This window comes from Lingula anatina, chromosome 7, assembly GCF_051362555.1.
Source record: "Lingula anatina isolate TDL-2025a chromosome 7, LinAna3.0, whole genome shotgun sequence".
Taxonomy (NCBI): domain Eukaryota; kingdom Metazoa; phylum Brachiopoda; class Lingulata; order Lingulida; family Lingulidae; genus Lingula; species Lingula anatina.
In genome coordinates this window covers 2,790,194-2,808,932 of record NC_141773.1, presented here as the reverse complement: position 1 = coordinate 2,808,932, position 18,739 = coordinate 2,790,194, and the positions used below count along the sequence as shown (strand labels likewise).

The following is an 18,739-nucleotide window of genomic DNA, read 5'->3' as shown; positions in this document are numbered from 1 at the left end:
AATATTTCAGAATTATCAATTTGAATGTTATTTGAAGCAGAGGAGAAATAAATTTTAAGAAGTTATCCCTGCTGACAAAGTGTTCCTACATGGATTTGTACATCGTGTGATATAAAGTGAGAGTTAATCTTTGTCTTTTCTGTGTTTTAGATGCTGCGAGGAAGAAAGATTCGAGTGGATCTGGCAAGCGGGTCACAGAAAGGTCTGTGAAGAATGATAATCATTTGAGAGAAAGGTTTAAATGATTATGAAATGTAAATCAATTTTCAATATAAAGAAAATTTAATAGACTTAAGAATTGCCCTTTCAAGAATTCCTTCAAAGGTTTGTAAGAACAATAGACCTTAAAGATGATGGTGTGTATGATAATGATATATAATCTTTCATATGAAAAAGATAATTATTGAAGAAATGCCATTGAAAACAACTGCTGTGTAGCTGTCAATTGTGGTATTTAAGGAGCTGATGCTTAAAGAAATTTACTCACTGAATAATTGTTGACATCATCTAACGAGCAAAGCCATGTTGGACAGATATTTCAAAGTTAGTGCATGTATAACATTGTCAAAGTTTTTCACCCATGGGGTAGGATTCCAGGCAGCTTCATGTTTAGCCAGTCTTGAATTGGAAACTACAGCTAATTAAAGTAATTGACCCTATCATTTAATTAGTTAAGAATAACTCATTTGTTGATTGAGGTTAGAAGCAGGTTAATGGTATTGGGTTAACGTTGTGGGATTCTTGGAGCACTATCAGGAAAATAATTGCCACCACTTACTATCACTTAACATCAATTGACATATAAATCGCTCCCAAAATTTGTTTGTTTGCTTCTTTATTTATTTATTTATTTATTTATTTATTTATTTATTTATTTGTAGTTTGGAGTGTACAAAATTACTCTAAAATCAAAAATCCCATATTTAGTATATTGGGCACACGTTAATAATTTAACAAGCATTATGTCATAGTCATATCAGAGAACAATGGATTGATTTGTCTTGTTCTCCTTGGGGAGGAAATTACGCGGTCGGTGATGAATAGGCAGCTGCTTTTGGAGAACCGAGTGCATGAATATTGATGACATGAAAACGGTTGAATTTTTTAAACATCAGATGTGATGGCACCAAGTAGATAAAGGTATTTTAGGGAGACACAATGATGCTGGCAGAGTGACTTATCTTTCAACGAATCAATGATAAATTAGTGAGAAAATGTTTTCAATTATCTTTTAATTGACAAGATAAATTATCTCACTTAATAACCATCACTGCAGTCATGGTGTAGGAGGTCACTATAATTGGATTGCAACGTGAGTCATTGCTTTCGGAGTATGTCAAACATCCTTATGTTATAGTATATAGAAACAGCTTTATGTAATACCTGTAGTTTTTTATCAGCTGATTGTATAGGGCCAGTTAATGATTATTTTATAGATGTGTATTGAATATAGCAATGGTATGAATACCACTTCTGAGGTTGCATGCACTTCACATTAACTACCAACTTGTTATTTATGTGTAGATAAGAAAGTCACACACATAAAGCATCACATTGTTAATTGCTGAAGTGTTATCAGTATGAGGGCTTTTGTACACAATAATGACATGTGAGTTAGACAACAATAGAGTTTTTGTGATGTAATTTCTGAGCGGGGATGTCAGTGCCCATTGTGAAAGTTTGGTTTCGTACTCTAACTGATATGTAGCGAGCATTTTTTCTCCAAGTATTTGAAATATAATTGATATTAAATTAAATCCCTCTGAAGGAATTTTTAGGGATTCAATCTTTTTATATGTGTTATGGAAGGAGATATTATGTCCAAAGTACATCAACAATAATTTTAAAAAAATTGTTGGCAAACCTGATAGCATCATGGTATGTTGACCTTATAAATTGATAAGTCAGTGCAGCCTGCTGAGTTCAACATTATGTCATGTTGACCCTACAATAATAGGTCAACATGACATACTATGAGGTCAACATTGTGTTATGTTGACCTTAAAATAAAAGAAGGTCAACAAGACATACTAAGACATCAACATTGTGTCATGTTGTTTTATTCCAATCTTTTCAGCAGATGATGACAGGCGTGGAGGAGGCGGATACGGGAACAGAGACAGACGGGACCAGGACAGAGGCGGAGATCCCGACAGGACGGAAGGCGACTGGCGCCGCGGACCACCAGGTGGCGGTGGTGGGTTTGATGGTAAGGAAATCTGGTGGGGAATTTACAAATGCACCTTTGGTAGACCAGCGTAGGTCCTGTGTTGGATGACATTCAGGAGATTCGTAGATGTAACATTAGACCAAATAAATGATTTAATTTTTGGATTTTGTATTAGATGTAGAATATTGCCCATGGAGTTAACAAGGGGTTTCTCCATAAAAAAGTTCTCACCTTGTTAGAGAATTAAGTAGTTAAAATGAATCATCTCAAAACAAACCTGTATTGTGACTTCCTGAGAGTGCATGACTCAGAACTGCTTTAGATTGCAGTGATATCCAGGGATGGAAATACTGCTATTTTCACAAAAAAAGAAAGTTTTGAAGAAATGCAGAATTTTTTGGTTTGAAACATAAAAAAAGGGGCAGGTTGTTGGTGGAGTTTGGTTTTCTTTCTGTATTAACATCTTCTGTTCCCCTCCCTGTGATATCTGTGATAGCAGACAGTGAGTGCTCATCCTTTATAATATGGCAAAAATTAACTAGTCTGATATATCAGCCTTTTACCTCTATTCACCATGATTTACCATATCCAAAAACTTTCACAGAATTACTTTCTATAAACCCACTTATGAGTTCTTAGTTATAATGGCAAAGACTGGTGACTTTCACTCATTATGGTAAAAATGGGAAATGTAGAAGTCAGAAGTGGGTCCGTAGGCCATAACGTAATGCTTTGCGTTATAAAAGAGAAAGGGCTGAGATTTCCAGATAAATAAATGCTTTGTTTATTAAGGTGTGATGGACACAGCATGCTGTAAACAACCATTGGCATTGCTAAGAATGGGTATGAATGTTTTGGTGTTTTGAGAAGTTTGGTGATTAGGGTCCAGATTCCAAGGTGAATTTAGTCCCAAAATTTGGTTTTCTTTGAGTCACAATGTGGCAGTGGTAGTTCTATGGAATGAAATATTCATCCTGTTTCTAGAAAAAGAAAGAAATAGCTAAATTATTTAACCAGCTTTAGTAACATTATCATGGAGCGCATTGAGAACAGCAGACTAACAGATCTGCGGATCAAATATGGTGACCCACTAAATAGCTTGCCACTCAATTCCTGATTAGAAACTGAATAGATATTTGTGGGGATTGCTCAGCAAGCATTCAAGTGGGTTGGATAACATGAATCGGTGCTTTTGCTTATTAATTTACTGTAAAGGCTTGACATACTATCTTGTTACATAGGGTGCATTCCCAGAGATTTAGATCGATCCAGGGATTTAGATTTAGATCGACCTAACTCCCTGGGGGTTCACGCTAAATTGCAGTCAGCCGAGCGCCCACCATAGTTAATTACCGCCTTACAGCTTTTAGTAGGCAGGACAGATGCTTAAGCCGGCTAAGCTGACAGTAATTTAGTGAGGCTCCCCACAGGGATAGGTCGATCTAAAATCTATGGAAATGGGGTCATATATGCATCTTCTGTGCTCGAAGTATGAATACATATAAGTATGAAAGATTGATGGAGCATGTTTATTGAAGTGGATGTGCTTTCTAAAGATGTTTGTATCAGTGTACAGTACTTTTTAGTCAGCTGAAACAATCCACTAGCCTGATCAGTTCCAGTTACTGACTGTTTTTCAGATATTTCACTGGCCCGGTCCAATTTTTACTGGCATCGGTAGTCAGGCCAGTGGTAAACATAGCAGACTGCAATACAACACAACACAACACAACACAACACAACAACACAACTCAATACAACACAACACAACACAACACTGTGATACAAAGCAACACAATACAATATAATAACTTACTAAAATGATGGTCTCTCTGAATTAAGCCCAAAATGATATCAATAATATTTCGTCAGAATAGTGAGGAATTATACACAAAACAGCATTATTTTGTTGGAGTTGAGTATGAAATCGGTGTATTTTCATAATGGTGTTTGCCCATAGAAGAGCCTAGTCCAGCTTAATGTCAGTGGTGCATATAGATGAGGGTTCAAGCAATCTGTGGTTACACTCAGACTCCGTTCACATGAAAAATCTATTTTCTAAAAATCTATTTTCCATTCGCGGTATCTTGTGATCACTCCGAGTGCAGCCGAGAATTAATTACAGCTTTGGAAGTAACTGGCTTGTGCTGCCAGTAATTAAGCCACGGGGTATTCAGGGCACAGACCGTGATCACAAGATGCCTCGAATAGAAAATAGATTTTTAGAAAATAGATTTTTCATGTGAACGGAGCCTCATTGCATGATTGATATTGGCATGGTTTGTTCCCACTGCCTAAACTTAAACAAAGCCCTGCCGCTGATCTGCTTTTGCCCAGTGATTTCCTTGAATGATAACTGAGACCTGATTGCTGAGTGTTTTGTCTTGTTTTCTACCATTCCTTGTGTGGTTTAGATGTGGTTTATACTTACAGCTGCATTATCATTGGATGGTTTATTTTGCCCTACGTTTTGTGAAAATGAAAACTGACAGCATGATTATGATTTAGCTTTCGTGTCAAAAAAGTGCAAAATAATGGTTAGCTATAGAAAGTTTGCAAAAAACAAAAATGATATTTTTTCTGGTAAAATATTACTTTTATGAGACTTTTCTGTCTTCAGAGAAAAGTATCTGATCAAAAGCTGAAAAAGAATGTTGAAAAGGCAGAATTTACGTACAATTTCAGATCCTTCCAATCCTTATTACATTGCTCCCGACATACTACAGAAATGTGATAGGATAAGGCATAGCAGCATAGATCAGTCAAAATCAGGCCTGGCGTTCTTAAGCCCCTTACGTTTAACGGGCGACACTACTGATTACACGACTGACGAGGATGCCACCAGCACACACATAAATCGTTCCCGCGGCAGACTTGACAAGCTGGGACATTCAATTGAGATCCCTCAGGGGCGCAAAAGACGTAATAGGTCACACACGCGCTACGGTCCTCGGGGCTCGTCCGTTGAGCCTCAGTATGGGTCAGGTTATCAGTCATTGGATAGATCCATTGGTGGGCGTGTTCATCAAAATGTGTATTATGGAAAGCGGTATCAGAGTTTGGATAGATATGGTGGAAGGAATCAGTCGATTGATAGAAGCTTTCCAAGCCGAGCAGGAGGTAGTTGTAGAAACGCCTGTTTTATTGTATGTTGCAGATAAGAGTTAATAAGCAATGACAAAAATAAGAGCTAATGGGAGAAATTTGGTTAATAGAAGTTTTGTTACATTTTTACATTAGAATAACAAAAAGTAGCATTTATTGATACCATGCAAGAAGTATAAGTCACCATAACATGACCAGGTTTATCACCTTTGAAACAACTGGCAGCTCTGGAGTTCACACTTCTAGGGAGAGTGTTCCGTATATTTTCCAGGGCGTGAAAGCCTTCCAAGGCTGGATTACGGTAGGAGTAAGGACGGTAGACGTAGTCAGTCGCGGGATCGGTATGGAGGTATACCCTTGGCATGTGGCTAGAAACATGAAACCCTTTTAGTGCATCTTGAGGTGTGATAATGATCCTTGTTTGTGTTTTGGTTAGATATGCCTTGATCGAAATAACTTGCTGAACATGGATCAGATTTACCAATTTTGGATATGGGTCATTGTGACCTATTTCTTTGAATATGGGTTGGCATGGCCCATTTCTTGAATGTGGTTCATATTGACCTATTTCTTTGAATATAGGTCATCTTGACCTGTTTCTTAGAAAATGGACATCTTGACCTATTCCTTACTATATGGGTCATCTTGGCCTGTATCTGTTTTGCATTTGGGTCATCCTGGCCTTCATCTCAATGGAAATCCAGTCATTTTTGCCCAGGCCTGTTATAATTTGGAGCATTTTGGCTTGATATCTCCATACATAAGGTTTCACGGTTGACGGTCTTGAATGGACTTGAATGGACCACTGCCCTGCTTGTTGAATGTCTTCAATCAAAATCATTGTTTTGTGGAATAAAACCTAAAACATTTATGTGATTGCTCATTAACAGTAGAGATTGTATTTGAGCATGTTTTGATGTGTGCCATACCCATAATTCATTGCACCTGGAATATAATATGGATTCCATTTTGAATTATAGAAGAACAGCTGGATTTGTTGATGAAATGTTATGCTGTATACATGTAATAAACAGACAAACAGTTGAAAAAAATGGCCTCATTTTGAACTGATATTATTTCTGTCAAAGGCTCTTTCGTTCAGGGTTGTATAGGATTCCTGAGTTAAATTTGGATAGCTTCTTTGCGCCAAAGCCAGATCTACAGAATGTATTTTGCATGTATTCGGTACTAATCAAGTTAACTTTTTTGACATTTATACAATATATCTGGGTTTGCTTGAATAAAACATTTATCATTGTGTGTTTTTTTCTGGAAAAAAAGTGTTCAAAGGGGAAGCAATTGTCTGTCTGAATATCAGAACCCACTTGGACTTTTTTTTTACTTTTTTCAAATTTTCAAACATGACCCCTTTTCATGTGTCAATATAAGCAAATGTTTGATTTTAAGTTTATTTTACACGTCAGTCAATAACGTAAGATGAGTCTGCTGATGATGTGAAAGTGCTCTTCTACCTGACAACAAAATTTAGATAGCTCGTCTTAAGACGTGTGTTTGTGATTGGTGTACTAACTCCAGGCAAGCTTGACGCAGAATGTTAGAGTGCATGTTTGAAGGCTTGAAATTGAAGAATCTTAGCAAGATGTAATGTGAAGCTCATGTATGAAAAATTTGGCATAAGTAATTAACCCATGAAGTATGATTGAAACTGCTTGGAAGTCTGTGCTATAAAAAATTTGATTGAAATTGTTGTGATTGCATGCGGTGATTGAATTTGTGTGATCCATCCTTCTTATACAAAAGTATGTGCTTGGTCCAACACAGATTTTTCTACTTGAGTTATTTGGAATGTGACATTGTTAAACTACTTCTCTCATCTTTATAACTTTATAAGTGTCAGAGGAGCTTGAAGAAGTATTTATTCCATTCCTTGTCTTCCATAAATCCTTTAAACACTCCGCATTACCCAAAGTTAATTTTAAGGTGAAACGAATTTTGATTTCGTTCCTTGGTCCTGCATTTGATTTCTTAGCCTTACAGTTCATTGGTTATTTTGGAGACATAATATTGGCAGGTTTGTGCAGAGGTGCCTAATACTGTATTCAATGGAGAAAGTAGTGAAATATTTTTGCTAGTATTGCGTTGACCATTTCAGATAGAGACAGTGGTTATGGAAGATCTGGAGGCTATGGAAGCCGAGATGACCGACCTGGTGATAGATACAGTGATCGCTATGGTGACCGAGGTGGTGATCGTTATGGAGGAGATCGCTATGGTGACAGAGGAGGTGATCGCTATGGAGGTGATCGCTATGGTGACAGAGGTGGTGATCGCTATGGTGACAGAGGTGGAGATCGCTATGGTGACAGAGGTGGAGATCGCTATGGGGACAGAGGTGGAGATCGCTATGGTGACAGAGGTGGTGATCGCTATGGAGATCGTTATGGTGATAGAAATGGAGACTATGGACATAGGAGTGGGGGGTATGGCGACAGAGAGCGTGGAGGAGGGGGGTACGGAGGAAGAGATGGATATGGTGACAGAGACAGAGGTGAGGCACTGCTTAACATTGTTTGCTTTTCTTCTCAAATTTTTTTTGTCAAATCAGATTTCCACGTGTAAGGAAAAGTAACTCTTTGAAAGTAATCAATAGTCCCAACAGCTTCCTGAGCATCACTTTTTATCAATTAATGAACAGATAATCCATAAAAAGAAGTATGTGTTTTACAAATTGCATAATTTTCAATTCCCGTATTTCTAGGCTATGGTGGTGGAAGAGAGGGTGGCCGCGGGTTTTCAAATTATAACAGAGATGAGAGGGGAGGAGGTTATGGCGGTGGTCCTAGGTCCAGAGATGGCTATTCTGACAGGTAAATGTCCCCAGTTTTTATGTACAGACACAGATGTGTCTGTACATATTGCCATCACCTGCGTCTGTCGTCGCCGATGCCGATGCCGATGCCGATGCCGATGCCGTCGCCGGCGCCGTGCACTTTCCTTGTAAACACGATAAGTGGAGGGCAGTTTTACTTTTTGGCTTAATATTTACAGAGCTGATGAATATTCATAAAACGCAGGTCAAGTTCGAAAATCAGCATGATCGGGCCATTTTAAGGGAAGTTATGCCGTTTTTTCACTTTTTTCAGCATATATGCAATCCTGTAAACACATTTTAAGGAAAACCGTTAGGCCTGTTGTCATGAAACTCACAGGAGTAATCAGTGTTTTGAAAACGCAGGTCAAGTTCGAAAATCAGCAAGATCGGGCCACTGTTTTAGTAGTTATGCTGTTTTTTTCATTTTTCAGCATATATGCAACACTGTAAACACAATATAAGAAAAACAGATAGGCCAATTGTCATTAAACTCACAGGAGTGGTCAATCTTACTAAAATGCAGGTTGAGTTCAAAAATCAGCATAATCGGGGCATTATTTTAGAAGTTATGCTGTTTTTTCACATTTCCTCAGATTCAACTCTTAGGCATGTTAACAATCTCATTATTGAACTAATAAGATACGTAAAAGTGTTTGTTTGACATTTCCTGCATCTTTACAACATTGTTAGTTGATTATGTAAAAATGATGGTAAACTTGGTATCGTGTATTGTGTAATAAAGTGTCAAAAATGGAAATAAACTCATATCATTGCAGTTTGTCAGATTTAATCATTCACTATGTTCAGAATCTCAGAATGGAGGAAATTAGACATTTAACACTATTCTATTGATATTTTCCCCATCTCATCAATTTTCTTAGTTGATCATATAAAAATTGCAGTAAACTGTTTATTTTGTTTTATGTTAAAAAAAGTGTTAAAAATGGAAATAAACCCATGTCAGAACAGTGCTGTCTTGTTTCACATTTCCTCAGATTCAATTCTTAGGCATGTTAACAGTCTCATTATTTAACTAATAAGACATGTTAAAGTGTTTGGTTGACATTTTCTGTATCTTTACAACATTATTAGTTGATTATGTAAAACTGATGGTAAACTTGTTATAATGTATTGTGTAATAAAGTTTCAAAAATGGAAATAAACTCATATCATTGCAGTTTGTCAGATGCAATCATTCACTATGTTTAGAATCTCAGAATGGAGGAAATTGGACATTTAACACTGTTGTATTTATATTTTTCCCATCTCATCAATTTTCTTAGTTGATCATATAAAGATGGCAGTAACCTGTTAATTTTGTTTTATGTTAAAAAAATTGTTAAAAATGGAAAAAAAAAAACATTTCAGAACAGTGCTGTCTTGTTTACATTTTGGCATTTTCAAGTTGTGACTTTGAAGTTCCATGGGCCTGAAGACCTTTGCTAGTCACATTTTCTGAATATCCGTGATACTAATATTTTATTATTAAAATTGATGGTCATTATGCTGTTAAACATTATGTAATATTGTATCAAAATTTGAAAAAAAACCTATTTTGGGCACTGCTCCCATGATGACCATTTAAGAAAAACAATGTCACTTACTGTTCTCAAACAGTACAGTAAATATGTACAGATGTGTCTGTACATATTGCCATCACCTGTATCTGCCGTCGTCGCCGTCACTGTCGCCGGCGCTGGCGCCGTGCACTTTCATTGTAAACATGATAAGTGGAAGGCAGTTTTACTTTTTGGCTGTATATTTACAGAGCTGATGAATATTCATAAAACGCAGGTCAAGTTCGAAAATCAGCATGATCGGGCCATTTTAAGGGAAGTTATGCTGTTTTTTTAACTTTTCAGCATATATGCAACACTGAAAACACATTTTAAGGAAAACCGTTAGGCCTGTTGTCATGAAACTCACAGGAGTAATCAGTCTTTTGAAAACGCAGGTCAAGTTCGAAAATCAGCAAGATCGGGCCACTGTTTTAGTAGTTATGCTGTTTTTTTCATTTTTCAGCATATATGCAACACTGTAAACACAATATAAGAAAAACAGATGGGCCAATTGTCATTAAACTCACAGGAGTGGTCAATCTTACTAAAATGCAGGTTGAGTTCAAAAATCAGCATAATCGGGGCATTATTTTAAAGAAATGCCGTTTTTTCACATTTCCTCAGATTCATTTCTTAGGCATGTTAACAGTTTCATTATTGAACTAATAAGATACGTAAAAGTGTTTGTTTGGCATTTCCTGCATCTTTACAACATTATTAGTTGATTATGTAAAAATGATGGTAAACTTGTTATCGTGTATTGTGTAATAAAGTTTCAAAAATGGAAATAAACTCATATCATTGCAGTTTATCAGATTCAATCATTAAAATTTGATGTTGAATTTGCAGTTTAACATAATGTACTTTTGCATCAGAATTGACAGTAGCCTATTTTGTGCATAGTTATTTCCTGTTTTTTGTCTGTACATTTGACAGCTTTGCTGCCTTGTTATTTCTTGTGATGGTGTGCAGTTTGGCTGAAAAATAAATAGTTTAAAAAATTAGAATGGTCAGTGGCATTTTGTCACTTGTTTGTAACAAAAAAAATGATCATGTTGGTTGTGGCAATAATCATGTTCATTAAAAAAAAATAGTAATGGTGGTAAAATCAGACCATATATGATGCTTCAAAGTAAGATTGTAAAATTCTGTTTTATTTATATTTTATTTTTATTCATTAAGCAGATATCAGCGTGATGACAGAGAACCAGAGAGAGGTGAGTGCCTGTATATATGTTGTAAGATCAACTCAAAGCTTCGTGATAAAAATTTTATTTTAACAAGTCATCTGCACTTTGATCTTCATTTAAAAAAGAAAAAAAGTAAATTATTTTTAACCTTTATTTATATATTATTTATTTTTTTGTTTTTTTTTTTTTTATTTAAATATTTTTATTATCAATATTTATTTTTTCATTTTTTGCTTGAGTTTTTATTCAAATAATTGCCAAGAAAATTATTATTGATGAATCATTGAAATGGAATTTAATTAACAATCATATAAAAACAATTGCTGGCAGCCTCTTGATTTCTTTGAGAAACATCCCCCCTGTAGTTCATATACTTAGGCCCCTTATTAATGAACCAATCAGAGTCAAGCCATGCCCTCACCCTGGGCACTTTGCCCTTATCCCCCTCTATATAATCCCCAGACTCTGCTGACGCCCCGCCTGGTGACAGACCCCGTATGAAACTCCAGCCTCGCTCAGCGCCCCTGCCATCAGAAGAGCGAGCTCCCGCCGCAGAAGGTTAGATCTGCATGCACATGTTGTGTATGCGTGCACGCGTGAAGCAACAGTTTATTGAGTGGTGCACTGTTATTTTGAAGTTTACAACTGATGAAAATGTTTTGTAGCAAGGGAGGGGGTAATGATCTCTACAATCATAATAGATGAAAGGACATGGTTAAGATACATGCTGTGGTATTCATATAGACATAACTATTCAAAGGCTCATAATACAGAACATTTTGTTTTGCAGGGCAGAGGGGTGTACTCTGTTTTTATTCCAGACTATTTTGTCTTCAGTAATCAAGGCCTCGGCTTGGTAATTTTATTAACCTAGGGAAACACTAAATATTACCTTTCTTACCTTCATCTGCAGAAGCTCCAGCAGAAAGAAAACGCCTCGTTCTCCAACCCAGAACCAAGCCAGTGGAGGCGGAGGAAAAACCAGCTCAGCAGAGCTCTTCAATATTTGGAGGCGCGAAGCCTGTGAACACTGCTGCTAAAGAACGAGAGATTGAGGAACGTCTTCAGAAACAGCATGAACTGGCCAAACCTGCCGAGGAGGAGCAGCGGAGAGACAGGTTCTTGTTTATTTAATTTAAAAGTTTGAAGGTTTCCAAATGTGAATTGTTTAAAAATTAGTCACAGTTGAATACATTTGTTTGTTGAAAGATTTTTTCCTTGTCAACCCCCCCTCCCCTCCCTTAAGTATGTAAGAGATATTGAATGAATTAGTCATGAACATTTTAGAAAATCGAGAAAAAGTCCCCACTTGTTTTTGGAGTGTCCTTTCATCCTTAAGATGTCATTCATTGAAATTAAAAAGTAAGCTCTTTTTTTATGTACAGACACAGATGTGTCTGTACATATTGCCATCACCTGCGTCTGTCGTCGCCGTTCATGTCGATGTCGCCGTCGCCGTCGCCGTGCACTTTCAGCGTTAACACCATAAGTGGAAGACAGTTTTACTTTATGGCTTTATATTTACAGAGCTGATGAATATTCATAAAACGCAGGTCAAGTTCAAAAATCAGCATGATCGGGCCATTATTGTAGAATTTATGCTGTTTTTTCACTTTTCAGCATATATGCAACACTGTTAACACATTTCAAAGAAAACCGATAGGCCTGTTGTCATGAAACTCACAGGAGTAATCAATCTTACTAAAACGCAGGTCAAGTTCGAAAATCGGCATGATCGGGCCACCATTGTAGTAGTTATGCTGTTTTTTCACTTTTCAGCATATATGCAACACTGTTAACACATTTCAAAGAAAACTGATAGGCCTGTTGTCATGAAACTCACAGGAGTAATCAATCTTACTAAAACGCAGGTCAAGTTCGAAAATCAGCATAATCGGGCCATTATTTTATAAGTTATGCTGTTTTTTCACATTTCTTCAGATTCAATTCTTAGGCATGTTAACAGTCTCATTATTTAATAAGTAAGATACGTAAAAGTGTTTGTTTGACATTTCCTGCATCTTTACAACATTGTTAGTTGATTATGTAAAAATGATGGAAAACTTGTTTTCGTGTATTGTGTAATTAAGTGTCAAAAATGGAAATAAACTCATATTATTGCAGTTTGTAAGATTCAATCATTCATTATGTTCAGAAACTCAGAATGGAGGAAATTGGACATTTGACACTGTTCTATTGATATTTTTCACATCTCATCAACTTTCTTAGTTGATCATATAAAAATGGCAGTAAACTGTTAATTTGGTTTTATGTTAAAAAAGTGTTAAAAATGGAAATAAACACATTTCATAACAGTACTGTCTTGTTTCACATTTCCTCAGATTCAATTCTTAGGCATGTTAACAGTCTCATTATTTAACTAATAAGATATGTAAAAGTGTTTGTTTGACATTTCCTGCATCTTTACAACATTGTTAGTTGATTATGTAAAAATGATGGTAAACTTGTTATCGTGTATTGTGTAATAAAGTGTCAAAAATGGAAATAAACTCCTATTATTGCAGTTTGTAAGATTCAATCATTCATTATGTTCAGAAACTAAGAATGGAGGAAATTGGACATTTGACACTGTTCTATTGATATTTTTCACATCTCATCAACTTTCTTAGTTGATCACATAAAAATGGCAGTAAACTGTTAATTTTGTTTTATGTTAAAAAAGTGTTAAAAATGGAAATAAACGCATTTCATAACAGTACTGTCTTGTTTCACATTTCCTCAGATTCAATTCTTAGGCATGTTAACAGTCTCATTATTTAACTAATAAGATACGTAAAAGTCTTTGTTTAACATTTCCTGCATCTTTACAACATTGTTAGTTGATTATGTAAAAATGATGGTAAGCTTGTTATCATGTATTGTATAATAGAGTTTCAAAAATGGAAATAAACTCTTATCATTGCAGTTTGTCAGATTCATTCATTCATTCACTATGTTCAGAAACTCAGAATGGAGGAAATTGGACATTAAACACTGTTCTATTGATATTTTTCCCATCTCATCAATTTTCTTAGTTGATCATATAAAAATGGCAGTAAAGTGTTAATTTTGTTATATGTTAAAAAATTGTTAAAAATGGAAAAATAAGCATTTCAGGACAGTACTGTCTTGTCTACATTTTGGCATTTTCAAGTTGTGACTTTGAAGTTCCATGGGCCTGAAGACCTTTACTAGTCACATTTTCTGAATATCCATGATACTAATATTTTATTATTAAAAATTGATGGTTATTATCCTGTTAAACATTATGTAATATTGCATCAAAATTTGAAGAAACCCCTATTTTGAACACTGCTTCCTTGATGACCATTTAAGGAAAACTATGTCACTTACTGTTCTCAAACTTGCAGGAAAGAAACATGGGACTAAAATACAGTTTCATTAGGCAGTGCAGTCTATTTGGTAAATTTTTCTGGCAGTTAATCAGTTTTTTGTGAAAATTTAATTTTTCACATATTGGCAATTTCAAGGTGTGACTTAGAACCACCTTGGGCTTGAAGACCCATGCTAGTCACATTTTCTGAAAATCCACGATAGGTATATTTTATTATTAAAAACTGATGGTCTTTATGCTGTTAAGCATTATGAAATATTGCATCAAAATAGAAGAAAACACAATTTTGGGTATTGCTGCCATGATGACCATCATGGGAAAACCATATTACTTATGATTGTCAAACATTTAAAAAAGAAACACAGGACTAAAATGCAGCTCGAGTTAGAAAAGCAGTCTAATTGACTTCTTTTTCTGGAAGTTTTACATTTTCAAAGTGTGAACTTGAACTCCCATGGGCCTGAAGCCTTATGCTTGTTACACATTTTACTTACATTGGTATTACCTGTTGAGCATAATTAAAATTTGATGTTGAATTTGCAGTTTAACATAATGTACTTTTACATCAGAATTGACAGTAGCCTATTTTGTTATTTCCTGCTTTTTGTCTGTACATTTGACAGCTTTGCTGCCTTGTTATCACAACTGTTCAATTTTTCAGGCATGAAGAAAGAAGAAGCAGTCACGACGGGGGGCACAGACGAAGGGACAGTGAAAATTCCGATAGCGGAAGAGATGGTAGGGAATATAGGGAATATAAACGGCGAGAGAGAAAGCTGAGCTCAGGGTCCTCGTCATCGAAAGGTGGCCCAAGGCCAGGTAGGGGTGGACCAGGAAGTTGTAGGGGAGAGCAGGAGGGGAAATTTTGCACCTTGTGTTTTTTATTTGCACAAATACCGTGAATGAAGTAGTTTTTTTGGCAATGTTCTGTGCCAATTTTTTTTTGTATTATTTCTCTGTTCACATGTTTGTTATAATTTTTAATTTTTAGTGTGTTTTCACGAAAGCTTTACCTCTCTTTTATTGATTAATATACAGTGTTTGCTGTGTTCTAAGTTCTCTGTTGTGCAAAGGTTGCGTTGGCTACAGCATTTCTACACGAGTTCCTGCCTGTTTAGTTTTATGCCTCCTCTGTGCTTTTGGTCCATTCCTATTCTTTAATCTTAATTTATGTGCATACATTTTAATTATTTAGTTCGTCATTGTACATAATTGATTTTTTTGCTGCACTGTTCTTTATTATACTGCACTTTTATTGGCTTTTATTAAAAAATATAAGAAGATAAAGAATGGGTATGAATTAAATTGAATGACAGCTATGAAAAATTTTTAAAATGTGATCACTTTGAAATTATAATGATCGGTCTGAAAGTTTGCTTCTTTTGCCAATGTCATTTATCTTTACTGGCTTAACCTTGATTTTGGTCCTACACAAAGAGATAATAGCTTGTGCTGGGATAAGTTGTAATTGAATAATTTCATTTTATGATGTTTGACTATTAAACCAGATGTGTCTTTGCACTTGTTAAAACCTACTGCTTTGAGCTCGCTTTTAGGAGTACAGTGCTGTGAAGTATGGTCATGTTTTATGAAGGTTAATGTCAACAAAGCTGAACTACCAATAATTGAAATAATATGTAGCTGAAAAAGAAACCTTATGTATTTGCAATAGTTGATGTGCCTTTACGTGTCCCTCCATCTAGATACACCCACATGTTCAGGCACATGCATGCTAGCTGACACGCACACGCACACACACACACACACACACACAATAGTAATGACAAATGCATTCCTACACGCTCTCTCTAGTGCATGCACGCACACCCGCACCCACCTTACCTTGCCACCATCATGTGGCCAGTCAATCACCAGCATAATCTCCAACCTGTCAATTATTCAGGCATGCCCCGCTCCCAGGGACCCCCCAGGGCCAGGCAGGACAGAGGTAGCCGAGAGGGGTCGGAGTCGGACCGTCATGACCAGGAGGTGACGGAGGAGAGTAAACCTGTACAAAGTCCACAGTCTCCTACTAAAAAGGAGGAGGTGAAGGTTGGTATTGTGATATTTTTAAATTTATTTTTTGTTCATTTATTGTTTTCAAATTTAGTCTACATTCTAGAATTTAAAAAAAATTGCTATTACAATTAAGAATGAATCTTTATTGATCAGAGATTTATTCAACTATCAGAAGATTAAAACTTTTTTAGCAAGAAATATCATTTTTGAAATCAGTGCAGGGCCCCCCTTCTCTCCAAGGCAAGACTTTTTCACTAAATGGCAAGCTCATCCATGATTCATTCAAGTACTTTTTTTCTGTATGCCTAAAAAGTGACTCAGGGAGGGTTGGAAGTTTTACCTCTTTCAGAACATTTTTCATCCTTTTTCATGTGTGAAAAAAAAAAATAGGTCTAACTATTTTGATATCTGTTCTAGGTGTCCCCAGCACCCCCTCCTTCTGTTAATATTTGGGAGAAACGAAAACAGGCCTCCCAGGGGGAGCCACCTGCCCAGGGTCCCAGTCAGCAGTCGCCACCGTCAGCAGACGACAGGCAGGCAGCGCCACCTAGGAGAGTGGAAGCTAATGAATCTTATGCTGACAGATCTAAAGCAACGGTATGGTTACCTACAGATTCAATTTTGATCATGATTTATATGATCATGAGTCATGATTACTTTTGTATTTCTTTTTAGTTTTCTGTTACTTTTGAGGATTTGGGGACATACCAGTTACAAATAAAAACAGGTATCATCCAGCAATTAACTTCTATTTTCATCAGTTGAGATTTTTCAGATTATCCTCAGATTTCTATCTTTTTGGGTGCCAAAAGTATTATATTCGAGATCGCTGCAGAGGGTGTTCTAAACCCCAAGGCCATATTTCCAGACTTTTTTCACTAAATGGCACTATCACTCCTGTTTTATTCCAGGCCTCTGAGTCTAAACCAGCCGCTGGTCCTCCCCCTAACGCCTGGTCTGCTGGACGTCCCGCTATGAATGATACCAAAAGACAGCAGAACGGACCACAGAATCAGCAGTATAAGAAAGGTAATGAATGATATCACTTCTTTAAAATATTTTTGGTCAACTCCGCTTCCAAAAGAGAAAGTATAAATCAGTGAATGCTTTTAGTCATCCGGTAGAATAAGAGTGAGATCTGTGTATAACTCTGACATTAAAACTTACTTTAGGTTGGAACTGCAGCATAGGTCATTTGCAAATGTAAGGACCGTCCAGTATCACAGTTATACATGTCTCTCAAAAGGCTAAAACATCTTGCTCATTTTCTTTTTATAAGTTTCCTGGATAGAGAGTTAATAAATAGAATTTATACTTTTTACTTTAAACACTGTGATGTAATTTTAAAAAATATCTTTGCTGCCGGTGTTTGCCTTAATCCGTAGATTGTGATAAGTTGCTTACCCCATTTCAGAGGGAGAGGAGCGTGGTTTTGGTGGCTCACACTGGGGACAGAGGCGTGGTGATTCCGCAGAAAGAGGCCGTGGGCGGGGCTACAGTGACAGAGGTCGTGGAGGCCCCCGGGGGAGAGGCAGAGGAACCAGGGAACGACCCATGCCCAGGTCGATAGACGAGATGCCAAAGTTTGAGGAAAAGACGCAAAGGGTAAGACATCAGAGATCAGAGAGGTAAAAAAATGACTAATGAGAGAGAGAGAGAAAGTGTAGATCGTCCGGGGATTTGGGAGGGGGGTCCACCATTCACTAACGCTCCTCCTTTCCTGTGCCTTCATGTTGAAAATTGTTTATAATGAAACTTCCTTCATTCGTATACTTACAGGATTTCAGTGACGGCAACGTCTTCTCTGCGTTAGACATAGATGAAGTAGAACCATAAACTGGCAGCTGAATTAGAGAGAAAACAACTTGAAGAACTTGGTAAACGTGATGTAGTCCTGCTGTTACGGAATTAAGCTCAACAAACAGGACAAATAAGCAGAGAAAAATATTGACATACTGACGTGACCATAGCTGACACGTGAGAGAGGATTTTTTAAGGTCATCTCCATGGCAACGGGGTCACGCTAAGTTATTTTCCCATGACAACCTGAGACTAAACCATGGGAACGTTGCATGTAAAGGTTTTGATGAAGCAATCCGTACTGTTGCTTTGGAAGATTATTATTGTTATGATATATTTATTTTTGACAATGAAGATATTGTTTACATATACCACGTATGAAGGATTGGCCTAGGTCATTTGAAGAAGAGTGAGTAGGATCTTGAAATGACTTTCTCACTGTTCAGGTTTTAAAAGAGCAGTTTCTTACCATTATTTAATTAATTCATTAATTGCCGAACTGCATACTGGGTTCGACATTGGTCTCACTTGTGTAAATTGTAAGGACTTGCAACGTCCAATCCATGTACATTTTTCTGTTGCTTAGGTCTGTATGTAGAGAAGACAGTAACTTTTCTAATAAAGAATATTATATAAAATTCGTTATAGGGACGCGTGGCCATAAGAAACGTGTATTACTTTTAGAAAATAAAACATTTTAATAATAGA

The 18,739-nt window shown here is 36.5% G+C and overlaps 1 protein-coding gene across 10 annotated transcripts in view; it reads left to right on the top strand.

The window, feature by feature from the left end:
* Positions 1–18,739, top strand: part of LOC106165755 (uncharacterized) — a 21,208-nt gene extending 2,469 nt beyond the window's left edge. Inside the window, exons 5-17 of one of the 10 annotated variants that reach the window (XM_087018693.1) lie at positions 151–202; positions 2,078–2,209; positions 7,389–7,784; positions 7,995–8,103; positions 10,850–10,884; positions 11,320–11,415; positions 11,771–11,967; positions 14,875–15,031; positions 16,116–16,264; positions 16,649–16,828; positions 17,143–17,260; positions 17,646–17,836; positions 18,011–18,739. In XM_087018693.1, coding sequence (XP_086874819.1) covers positions 151–202; positions 2,078–2,209; positions 7,389–7,784; positions 7,995–8,103; positions 10,850–10,884; positions 11,320–11,415; positions 11,771–11,967; positions 14,875–15,031; positions 16,116–16,264; positions 16,649–16,828; positions 17,143–17,260; positions 17,646–17,836; positions 18,011–18,067 — 1,869 coding nt within the window. In that variant the 3' untranslated portion in view covers positions 18,068–18,739. Of the gene's footprint in view, positions 1–150; positions 203–2,077; positions 2,210–4,806; positions 5,294–5,546; positions 5,625–7,388; positions 7,785–7,994; positions 8,104–10,849; positions 10,885–11,319; positions 11,416–11,770; positions 11,976–14,873; positions 15,032–16,115; positions 16,265–16,648; positions 16,829–17,142; positions 17,261–17,645; positions 17,837–18,010 lie in introns of those variants that run through there. The other 9 variants (XM_087018692.1, XM_087018696.1, XM_087018690.1 and 6 more) reach the window with 9 other exon arrangements.